The 11,781-nt window shown below is 43.9% G+C and overlaps 2 protein-coding genes across 2 annotated transcripts; both read left to right on the top strand.

Moving 5' to 3' along the window:
- Window positions 1–1,224: 1,224 nt before the first annotated feature.
- aar2 (AAR2 splicing factor) lies at window positions 1,225–7,043 on the top strand. Its single transcript, XM_020478215.2, has 4 exons — window positions 1,225–1,341; window positions 1,672–2,436; window positions 2,817–3,046; window positions 5,630–7,043. Exons 2-4 carry the CDS (start codon window positions 1,674–1,676, stop codon window positions 5,795–5,797), a joined length of 1,161 nt encoding a protein of 386 aa, XP_020333804.1. The 5' UTR covers window positions 1,225–1,341; window positions 1,672–1,673; the 3' UTR covers window positions 5,798–7,043.
- LOC116357766 (uncharacterized) lies at window positions 6,234–7,043 on the top strand. Its single transcript, XM_031806378.1, has 3 exons — window positions 6,234–6,247; window positions 6,299–6,401; window positions 6,444–7,043. The coding sequence occupies exons 1-3, from the start codon at window positions 6,234–6,236 to the stop codon at window positions 7,017–7,019; spliced, it is 693 nt and encodes a 230-aa protein (XP_031662238.1). The 3' UTR covers window positions 7,020–7,043.
- Window positions 7,044–11,781: the final 4,738 nt, after the last annotated feature.

Genomic DNA, 11,781 nt, shown 5'->3' with positions numbered 1-11,781 from the left:
TCTGGACGGCTCTGACTTAGAATACGTGGACAACTACAAATACTTAGGTGTCTGGTTAGACTGTAAACTCTCCTTCCAGACCCATATCAAACATCTCCAATCCAAAGTTAAATCTAGAATTGGCTTCCTATTTCGCAACAAAGCATCCTTCACTCATGCTGCCAAACATACCCTTGTAAAACTGACCATCCTACCAATCCTCGACTTTGGCGATGTCATTTACAAAATAGCCTCCAATACCCTACTCAACAAATTGGATGCAGTCTATCACAGTGCAATCCGTTTTATCACCAAAGCCCCATATACTACCCACCATTGCGACCTGTACGCTCTCGTTGGCTGGCCCTCGCTTCATACTCGTCGCCAAACCCACTGGCTCCATGTCATCTACAAGACCCTGCTAGGTAAAGTCCCCCCTTATCTCAGCTCGCTGGTCACCATAGCATCTCCCACCTGTAGCACACGCTCCAGCAGGTATATCTCTCTAGTCACCCCCAAAACCAATTCTTTCTTTGGCCGCCTCTCCTTCCAGTTCTCTGCTGCCAATGACTGGAACGAACTACAAAAATCTCTGAAACTGGAAACACTTATCTCCCTCACTAGCTTTAAGCACCAACTGTCAGAGCAGCTCACAGACTACTGCACCTGTACATAGCCCACCTATAATTTAGCCCAAACAACTACCTCTTTCCCAACTGTATTTAATTTTTATTTATTTATTTATTTTGCTCCTTTGCACCCCATTATTTTTTTATTTCTACTTTGCACATTCTTCCATTGCAAAACTACCATTCCAGTATTTTACTTGCTATATTGTATTTACTTTGCCATCATGGCCTTTTTTGCTTTTACCTCCTTCCCCCCTCATTTGCTCACATTGTATATAGACTTGTTTATACTGCATTATTGACTGTATGTTTGTTTTTACTCCATGTGTAACTCTGTGTCGTTTTATCTGTCGAACTGCTTTGCTTTATCTTGGCCAGGTCGCAATTGTAAATGAGAACTTGTTCTCAACTTGCCTACCTGGTTAAATAAAGGTAAAATAAAATAAATAAATAAATAGTGTAATATACTTTCTTTGTGTCTTTCTGGTTTTATTTATTATTATTTAAATTTTGGGGTTGGGTCTTTTTTCATATGTGATGTTTGTATATTGTTTTGTACTATGTTCGTGTGATGTATATATATGTATATTTTAAATAAGACGAAGTTCTTCCGAAGTTGCATACCTTCCGGAACTGTTCTCGTTCTAGGTTTTTGTTTATTGGGGATAGATTTTAGGCACGCACAGTAATGTTGCACCAACTAGTAACGTGAACGCAACTACTGAACTTTCAGGTACAGTGCATTTTTTGGAAACGTATTGTTTTTCGAAACACGACTGTAGTGTTTTAGTTAAGTGTGTTAACCTTATTTACACGTTCAGGGTACATTTGGGCAAGCAGCTAACGTTATCAAAGGAGTTCAATTCAGAATATTTGGCTTGTTTAGTTAACGCTAGCTATCGAACGTTGGCTACTAGAGCTCGCAATCTAGCTTGCTATCTCAAAGCATAATAAAGTATAACAGATCTGGTATGTAGCTTACTTTAGTAATAATGAAACATGACGTTCAAAGAACTAGCTAGCTAACGTCTGTATTGATCCATTCCTATCACTGTGGGAACAGCCATGGCAACGGTGGACATGGATCCCGAGGTGGCACGGGGGTTGTTTGAGGAGGGGGCGACCGTGGTACTGCTGGGGGTTCCCGAGGGCACTGAGCTGGGCATTGACTACAAGAGCTGGCAGGTCGGGCCTCGCTTCCGCGGGGTGAAGATGATCCCACCAGGTCTCCACTTCCTCCACTACTGCTCCTCTAACGCACCAGACCGCGGGGGTGAAACAGGCCCGAGAACAGGCCTCTTCCTCACCCTGAAGCCCAGAGAGATCCTGCTGGCCCACTGGGACCCCAAAGAGGAGGATCTGGACTTCTCTGCCACTCAGAATGAAGATGAGGTGGGTCGGGTCCGGGCAGTCCTCCGAGACCTGGACCCTTTCCTGGGGCCCTACCCGTACGAGGTGATGCGGAAATGGGTCTCCCTAACTGACAGGGTGAACCAGGAGCTGGCCACCAGACTGCAGCCTCTCTCTGGGCGTGTGTGTGCCTTCAGCGACGTGATCCCAGAGCTCCAGCTCACACACACCAAGGATCGCGACGAGCAGAACCTGCCCAGGAACGACACAGAGTGTCAGAGCATGAGGGAGGGCCTGGACAGGCTTCCCAGGATGAAGCCAAGAGAGGGGACTGAGCTGAGGTTCTCCCCCATCCCCAGGCAGACCTATCCTCCTGGGGCCACCCCAGCCCAGATCACCCAGTGCAGCCTGGACCTAAGCTATGCCCTGGACAGTCTGCTAGAGAAACATCACCAGCAGCAGCCACTCAACGTGCTGGGTGAGTGAGAAGGGAGACCTACTTGGTATATTTGACCAGTTTATATGAATTTATGGAGCAGTTGAATTGGAACTTAGACTAGAATTGTATAGACAGCAGAACATCAAATGAGATTGGGGCGTAGACATTTGAATTGACATGATTAGAGCCCTGCTGTTGGTCATATTTCTCACTCAGCTGCCAATCCTTAACCACTATAAACCACATTTTCTGGGAAAACTGACAAGGACAGTCTTTACTTTATATAGAGGTGTAAAATAAACTGTATATGTCTATTGTTTTGAGTTCATTACTAGTTGATAATAAACTGTCTGGCTGATTGCGCATCTTCTCTCTCCCTCTTTGCTCCTTGCCCTTCTCCCCCTGCCTCCCCCTTCCAGGTGAGCTGCAGTTTGCTTTTGTGTGTTTCCTCATTGGGAATGTGTATGAGGGCTTTGAGCACTGGAAGCGCCTTCTAGCCCTGCTGTGTCGCAGTGAGGAGGCCATGCGTCAACGCCGGGATCTGTACCTGGGCCTCATCGCTGTGCTCTACCACCAGCTGGGAGAGATACCTCCAGACTTCTTTGTCGACATCGTGTCCCAGGACAACTTCCTCACCTCCACGCTACAGGTGAGCTGGCATGAATCTTTGAAAAGCAGGATCCTGGGATTTATTTTTATTTTTATTTTATTACATTTTCTACCCAAAGTAAATGTTGTGATCCATTTAACCCTGAGAGTCGATCTCCCCGTGGAAATTCAATTAGTGTAATAAAAGCATCACCATGAAATCTGTCAGTTTAAGCTAGAGATATATATTTTTGTATTGGATGCATCTCAATCCACTGCATTTCCCACTTCTGCATCTGCGGTGATTTGTTGTTGTGTTAGTCAGACCATAAGACATTCTGTAAATCGTCATTGGTGTCCAAACTAGAGGTCGGCCGATTTTTCAACACCGATACCGATTATTAGAGGACAAAAAAGACGATAATCGGCAGATTAAAAATGTTTATATTATATTTTTACATTTGTAATAATGACAATTACAACAATACTGAATGAACACTTATTTTAACTTAATACATCAATAAAATCAATTTAGCCTCAAGTAAATAATGAAACATGTTAAATTTGGTTTAAATAATGCAAAAACAAAGTGTTGGAGAAGAAAGTGAAAGTGCAATATGTGCTATGTAAGAAAGCTAATGTTTCAGTTCCTTGCTTAGAACATGAGAACATATGAAAGCTGGTGGTTCCTTTTAACATGAGTCTTTAATATTCCCAGGTAAGAAGTTTTAGGTTGTAGTCATTATAGGAATTATAGGACTAATTCCCTCTATACCATTTGTATTTCATTAACCTATGACTATTGGATGTTCTTATAGGCACTTTAGTATTGCCAGTGTAACAGTATAGCTTCCGTCCCTCTCCTCGCTCCTCCCTGGGCTCGAACCAGCAACACAACGACAACAGCCACCATTGAAGCAGTGTTACCCATGCAGAGCAAGGGGAACAACTACTAGAAGGCTCTGAGCGAGTGATGTTTGAAACGCTCTTAGCGCGCCTAACTAGCTGGCCATTTCACTTCGGTTACACCAGCCTCATCTCGGGAGTTGATAGGCTTGAAGTCATAAACAGCGCAATGCTTGACGCACAACGAAGAGCTGCTGGCAAAACACACTAAAGTGCTGTTTGAATGAATGTTTACGCGCCTGCTTCTGCCTACCACCGCTCAGTCAGATACTTAGATACTTGTATGCTCAGTCAGATTACATGCAACGCATGACACGCTAGATAATATCTAGTAGTATCATCAACCATGGCTCCAAAATCGCCATAAATAAACCGACTACGGCTTGCAACTGCACATGGGGGAAAAAATCATACTTTTTGGAGAAATGTCCTCTGGTCTGATGAAACAAAAATAGAACTGTTTGACCATAATGACCATCGTTATGTTTGGAGGTAAAGGGGGAGGCTTGCAAGCCAAAGAACACCATCCCAACCGTGAAACACGGAGGGTGGCAGCCTCATGTTGTGGTGGTGCTTTGCTGCAGGAGGGACTGGTGCACTTAACAAAATAGATGGCATCATTAGGTGGATATATTGAAGCAACATCAAGACATCGGTCAGGAAGTTAAAGCTTGGTCGGAAATGGGTCTTCCAAATGGACAATGACCCCAAGCATATTTTCAAAGTTGTGGCAAAATGGCTTAAGGACAACAAAGTCAAGGTATTAGAGTGGCCTTCACAAAGCCCTGACCTCAATCCTATAGAAAATGTGTAGGCAGAACTGAAAAGCCTGTGTGAGCAAGGAGGCCTACACTCCTGACTCAGTTACACCAGCTCTGTCAGGAGGAATGGACCAAAATTCACCCAACTTATTGTGGGAAGCTTGTGGAAGGCTACCTGAAACGTTTGACCCAAGTTAAACCATTTAAAAGCAATGCTACCAAATACTAATTGAGTGTATGTAACTTCTGACCCACTGGGAATGTGATGAAAGAAATAAAAACTAAAATAAATAATTCTCTACTATTATTCTGACATTTCACATTCTTAAAATAAAGTGCTGATCCTAACTGACCTAAGACGGAATTTTTACTAGGATTTTATGTCAGAAATTGTGACAAACTGAGTTTAAATGTATTTGGCTAAGATGTATGTAAACTTCTGACTTCAACTGTACATGTCTAGGACGCCCACATGCCTCAAGACTCGCCTGAATGTCCCCCGTTACCAATTGAAAAATGAATGGAAGTATATATTTGGAGACTGTTTAGTACTGGAAAATAAAGTGTTAAATACATGATAGAGAATTGAGAAACAACCTTCCTTCAGATTTTTTTTTACGGGGGGGACTATCTGTTCCATGTAGTGTTTTCAATGCGTTTTTTTTACTAATGATGAAGAAACAATACTTAATACTGTTCCCTCCATCAAAATTCAGCCCGTGGCTGAATCTAGTGAAAGAATGTCTGGGTGCTGTAGCTTCACAACAGTCAGTCCTCTAGGGGTTATACACATCATTGGTCCTATCGCATCTGGCCACAAAACATTGTCTGCCATTTTCTATTAATTTCCCATTGATTGTACATGTTGAATCGTCTTCGTTCGTCTGCACCCAGCAGGTGATCTACTGAGTGTGGCCTACATTCCTTATGGTGTCTCGCGCCTCTAACTTGCTCTCCATTTCCCTGCTCTCCCCCAGGACTTCTTCCAGTTTGCCTGTGGGCCGGGGGTGGACGGCACCCTGCGGAAGCGGGCAGAGAAGTTCAAGGCCCACTTGACCAAGAAGTTCTGCTGGGACTTTGAGGTCGATCCTGACGATTGTGATCCTGTCGTAGTGGAACTGCCTGATGGGGTCACACTGGACTGAACACGCTCAGAATATTATCCAGGTTCCTGGGTCAGCGGAGGAAACAGGACTGAAACCTAATTTTAAAAGAAGAGCGAGGACTTCTTTGTCTCATTTCTTTCCAGTGTGTTGCCTTGAATGGGAGTTTTACCACTAAGGAAAAACAACTCTGTCCTCCAAGGCTCTAGATTCTGGGGCGTCACTCTCCATAGGCCAACCAGTGACACTTCTGACCATGCTTTCCCCTCCCTGGCTCTCTGTCTGTAACCTCTGTTAGTCTACACATGAATGAGCACTTGGCCAGCAAGCACCTATCAAGTGAGCTTTTTTAGTTTTTGGGAATTGCTTGTCTTTGACATCAGAAAAAGCCCAAGTAGGTTATTGTTGATTTGTGTTTGAGTTGACGCCTTATCTGAAACTCTTGTATTTCTTACAATGTAGAACATTCTAGTGGAAAATGACCCTGGAACAGTTAATTCTGAACATAATAAACTCTGACTTAATCTTACTGTGCCACTGAAGACTTGTTGTTTTTCACAATGTGTGGGTATTCTACCCTGTGTGGACTATCCAGCAGAGTGTAAACCCCCCCACACACACACCTTTTGTTTCCTTTCGCTGTAACATTCTGTGTCTGGACGTTTCCTTTGTCCCCATTCGCTGTAACATTCTGTGTCTGGACGTTTCCTTTGTCCCCATTCGCTGTAACATTCTGTGTCTGGACGTTTCCTTTGTCCCCATTCGCTGTAACATTCTGTGTCTGGACGTTTCCTTTGTCCCCATTCGCTGTAACATTCTGTGTCTGGACCTTTCCTTTGTCCCCATTCGCTGTAACATTCTGTGTCTGGACGTTTCCTTTGTCCCCATTCGCTGTAACATTCTGTGTCTGGACGTTTCCTTTGTCCCCATTCGCTGTAACATTCTGTGTCTGGACGTTTCCTTTGTCCCCATTCGCTGTAACATTCTGTGTCTGGACGTTTCCTTTGTCCCCATTCGCTGTAACATTCTGTGTCTGGACGTTTCCTTTGTCCCCATTCGCTGTAACATTCTGTGTCTGGACGTTTCCTTTGTCCCCATTCGCTGTAACATTCTGTGTCTGGACGTTTCCTTTGTCCCCATTCGCTGTAACATTCTGTGTCTGGACCTTTCCTTTGTCCCCATTCGCTGTAACATTCTGTGTCTGGACCTTTCCTTTGTCCCCATTCGCTGTAACATTCTGTGTCTGGACGTTTCCTTTGAATAAACAACTTTTGGTTATTCTGTCAAACAGATTATGTCCACTAGATGGCAGCCCTGATCTTCACTAGCTATGTTCTTTTTGTTGTCTGTAGATCAATCTGGAGGGAGAAATGTTTGGTGTCTGAGGATGTCAGTAAAACCTTTTAAAATACCTTTTCCCCCATTGATCTGTGATGGTTTTCACTAGATAACACTGCCACGGTCAAATTCCACAGGCACAACGTTGAAATTGGATACAAACATTACAAAAGGTTAGCAGTGTGTTTAGGTTTAAAATCCAATTTGTAGAAGATAACAGCATTCTACAGTTTAACTCTAAAAGGTGCCATACGGTATGTATGGCACCGTGCTTCTACACCTGCATTGCTTGCTGTTTGGGGTTTTAGGCTGGTTTCTGTACAGCACTTTGAGATATCAGCTGATGGAAGAAGGGCTATATAAATACATTTCATTTGATATGTGCCGTTACATCTAAAGGTGCCATTACACCAGCCTCATCAACACTGTTCAAAATACGTTTGAGGTTTGTTTTATAACAGGAAATAACTGCCAGGAGGTTGATTTATAACCACAAGACCTTGTCGTGGAAATGCTGCCTGTGTTTGCATTCACAGCTGCGACTAGATGACCAATACTTTTCAAACGGAGGAGGAATCGTCCGCTCCCGCCCGCAGCATGAACAATTCTGACCACTCTGCAATCAACAGTCGGGTCCCACGGATGAATGCAGCCCTCAACTTCAGTGGACCTGTGAACACCGTAGTGTGGAGGTGCGAGGGCATTTGACTTCAGGAGGACAGTTACTCACCCAGCTGTCCAATCCAGTCAGACAGACCCTCACTGTGCCCCATTTCAATCCAATAACCCCCTACCCCTTGTAAAACTATCCTGCTTGGGTCTGACATTTCAACCATTTTCCTTTTAATATCCCTGACTTGTTTTGTTTGGTGTTTGTCAGCCACACTTCTAAAGACACACACGGGACCAGGGCAGAGTGGAGGTTGACTGTGTATAGCCTCATACCCACCCAGCCCCTGTCAGTCAATGTGGATTTTCTACTTCATTAGATGTGGCATTTCCATGGAGCTCACATGCTGGTCAGGCTGCCAGTACAAAAATTTACCTATCGGTTTCTCAAACTATCCTCTCAGAGCAGGTATCATACATGGAGGGAGTGCGTGTGAATGAGAGAGTTATGCATCGGTCTTTGTAGGCATATTTCTCTGGCTGTTTAATGTACTATATGTGCATTGGCATTCTCTCTCAGATTGAGTCAATCTGTTTAAATCCGTTACCACTTTGTAGTAAAGCAAGGTGCATAATTATAATGAATTGTTTGTCAGTGTCTTTTTCGTAACTGACCAAGTCCCCATGATTACATGTGGAAAGGACTGGTGTGTGTTTGTCTATAGCTGCTTTTTACAGTGCTATAGTGACCACTGGTTCCTCATCCCAATGTGTGTTTAGAAACGTTCACCAATGTGATTTCCTCTTAACAGTGAATGGAAAACAGCTCAGTCCTTCACTATGTAATGCACAGCCAATCGGTGTTAACTACACAAAAATATTATTGGAAATGAATGACGCCATGTGAATATGCAGTGAGGAATCTGGTGTTCTGTATGTGCAGTGAGATTCAGTGAAATATGTGGCCATGTGAATAAGCAGTGAGGAATCTGGTGTTCTGTATGTGCAGTGAGATTCAGTGAAATATGTGGCCATGTGAATATGCAGTGAGGAATCTGGTGTTCTGTATGTGCAGTGAGATTCAGTGAAATATGTGGCCATGTGTCTAACTAAATTGTGTTTGTGCATAGGTGCGTGTGTGTGGTAGTGAAGCCTTTACCAATGTGAGTCCGCTGTGGCAGCTCTACTAGCACTCTGCTCTCCCATGCGGCTCAGACTGCCCCTCCATCTCCTCTCTCTGTTTTCTCCTCTGGGTTTCCCTCATTTAGAAGTTCTAATAGTGTGTTGATGACCGGGCTGGAATTCTGCTCTCTCTCGGCTCCTCAGCAACAGAAGCTTCACATGTCTGACTCACAGGACCCAAATGTGAGGCAGGTAGGTGCACGCTCCCAGGGAGTGTGTGTCAGTGTCTGTATGTAAGGAACAGGGCTTGAGAGAGTGTATGTGTGTGTTTAAAGCTTAGTGTACAGGATAAGTATGTTCAGAGGAGAGCTGTGTGTGAGTACGTGCGAACAATGTTTTCTGTTATAAACTCAACAAAAAAAAGAAATCCTGTCTTTCAAAGATAATAAAAAATCCAAATAACTTCACAGATCTTCATTGTAAAGGGTTTAAACACTGTTTCCAATGCTTGTTCAATGAACCATAAACAATTAATGAACATGCACCTGTGGAACAGTCGTTAAGACACTAACAGCTTACAGATGGTAGGCAATTAAGGTCACATTTATGAAAACTTAGGACACTAAAGAGGCTTTTCTACTGCCCGAGTTACACCAGGAACGCATTTATCGTCGAAGGAATGAGCGTTACACCGAGGCCTGTACTCTGGAGCGGGATCGATTTGGAGGTGGAGGGTCCGTCATGGTCTGGGACGGTGTGTCACAGCATCATCGGACTTGAGCTTGTTGTCATTGCAGGCAATCTCAACACTGTGCGTTACAGGGAAGACATCCTCCTCCCTCATGTGGTACCCTTCCTGCAGGCTCATCCTGACATGACCCTCCAGCATGACATTGCCACCAGCCATACTGCTCGTTCTGTGCGTGATTTCCTGCAAGACAGGAATGTCAGTGTTCTGCCATGGCCAGCGAAGAGCCCGCATCTCAATCCCATTGAGCACGTCTGGGACCTGTTAGATCAGAGGGTTCAGGGCTAGGGCCATTCCCCTCAGAAATGTCTGGGAACTTGCAGGTGCCTTGGGGGAAGAGTGGGGTAACATCTCACAGCAAGAACTGGCTAATCTGGTGCAGTCCATGAGGAGGAGATGCATGGCAGTGTTTAATGCAGCTGGTGGCCACACCAGATATTGACTGTTACTTTTGATTTTCACCCCCCTTTGTTCAGGCACAAATTATTCAATTTCTGTTAGTCACATGTCTGTGGAACTTGTTCAGTTTATGTCTCAGTTGTTGAATCTTGTTATGTTCATACAAATATTTACACATGTTAGGTTTGCTGAAAATAAACGCAGTTGACAGTGCGAGCACGTTTCTTTTTATGCTGAGTTTAGTAATCTTCAGAAGTAATTCATGTCCAGAGCAGCCCTTTGATGCCTTGCGAGAGAGAGAGGCATACATGCTTTGTTGCCCAGACAGAAGGACAGGGGGCTATGAGTCTGGTCCTTGAGGTCCTTCCCTTTTAACTTTAACTGCTGTATTGGCCTACTCAATTTAATGAAGGAACACATCACCAACTATTAACTAAGTCAATCTACTGAAGTTGCCCAGACAGAAGGACAGGGGGCTATGAGTCTGGTCCTTGAGGTCCTTCCCTTTTAACTTTAACTGCTGTATTGGCCTACTCACTTTAATGAAGGAACACATCACCAACTATTAACTAAGTCAATCTACTTTGTTGCCCAGACAGAAGGACAGGGGGCTATGAGTCTGGTCCTTGAGGTCCTTCCCTTTTAACTTTAACTGCTGTATTGGCCTACTCACTTTAATGAAGGAACACATCACCAACTATTAACTAAGTCAATCTACTGAAGTTGCCCAGACAGAAGGACAGGGGGCTATGAGTCTGGTCCTTGAGGTCCTTCCCTTTTAACTTTAACTGCTGTATTGGCCTACTCACTTTAATGAATGAACACATCACCAACTATTAACTAAGTCAATCTACTTTGTTGCCCAGACAGAAGGACAGGGGGCTATGAGTCTGGTCCTTGAGGTCCTTCCCTTTTAACTTTAACTGCTGTATTGGCCTACTCACTTTAATGAAGGAACACATCACCAACTATTAACTAAGTCAATCTACTTTGTTGCCCAGACAGAAGGACAGGGGGCTATGAGTCTGGTCCTTGAGGTCCTTCACTTTTACCTTTAACTGCTGTATTGGCCTACTCACTTTAATGAAGGAACACATCACCAACTATTAACTAAGTCAATCTACTGAAGTTGCCCAGACAGAAGGACAGGGGGCTATGAGTCTGGTCCTTGAGGTCCTTCCCTTTTACCTTTAACTGCTGTATTGGCCTACTCACTTTAATGAAGGAACACATCATCAACTATTAACTAAGTCAATCTACTTTGTTGCCCAGACAGAAGGACAGGGGGCTATGAGTCTGGTCCTTGAGGTCCTTCCCTTTTACCTTTAACTGCTGTATTGGCCTACTCACTTTAATGAAGGAACACATCACCAACTATTAACTAAGTCAATCTACTGAAGTTGCCCAGACAGAAGGACAGGGGGCTATGAGTCTGGTCCTTGAGGTCCTTCCCTTTTAACTTTAACTGCTGTATTGGCCTACTCACTTTAATGAAGGAACACATCATCAACTATTAACTAAGTCAATCTACTTTGTTGCCCAGACAGAAGGACAGGGGGCTAGGAGTCTGGTCCTTGAGGTCCTTCCCTTTTAACTTTAACTGCTGTATTGGCCTACTCACTTTAATGAAGGAACACATCACCAACTATTAACTAAGTCAATCTACTTTGTTGCCCAGACAGAAGGACAGGGGGCTATGAGTCTGGTCCTTGAGGTCCTTCCCTTTTAACTTTAACTGCTGTATTGGCCTACTCACTTTAATGAAGGAACACATCACCAACTATTAACTAAGTCAATCTACTTTGTTGCC

This window comes from Oncorhynchus kisutch, linkage group LG27 (assembly GCF_002021735.2).
Source record: "Oncorhynchus kisutch isolate 150728-3 linkage group LG27, Okis_V2, whole genome shotgun sequence".
NCBI classification, from domain to species: Eukaryota; Metazoa; Chordata; class Actinopteri; order Salmoniformes; family Salmonidae; genus Oncorhynchus; species Oncorhynchus kisutch.
This window is presented reverse-complemented; position numbering and strand designations above follow the sequence as displayed.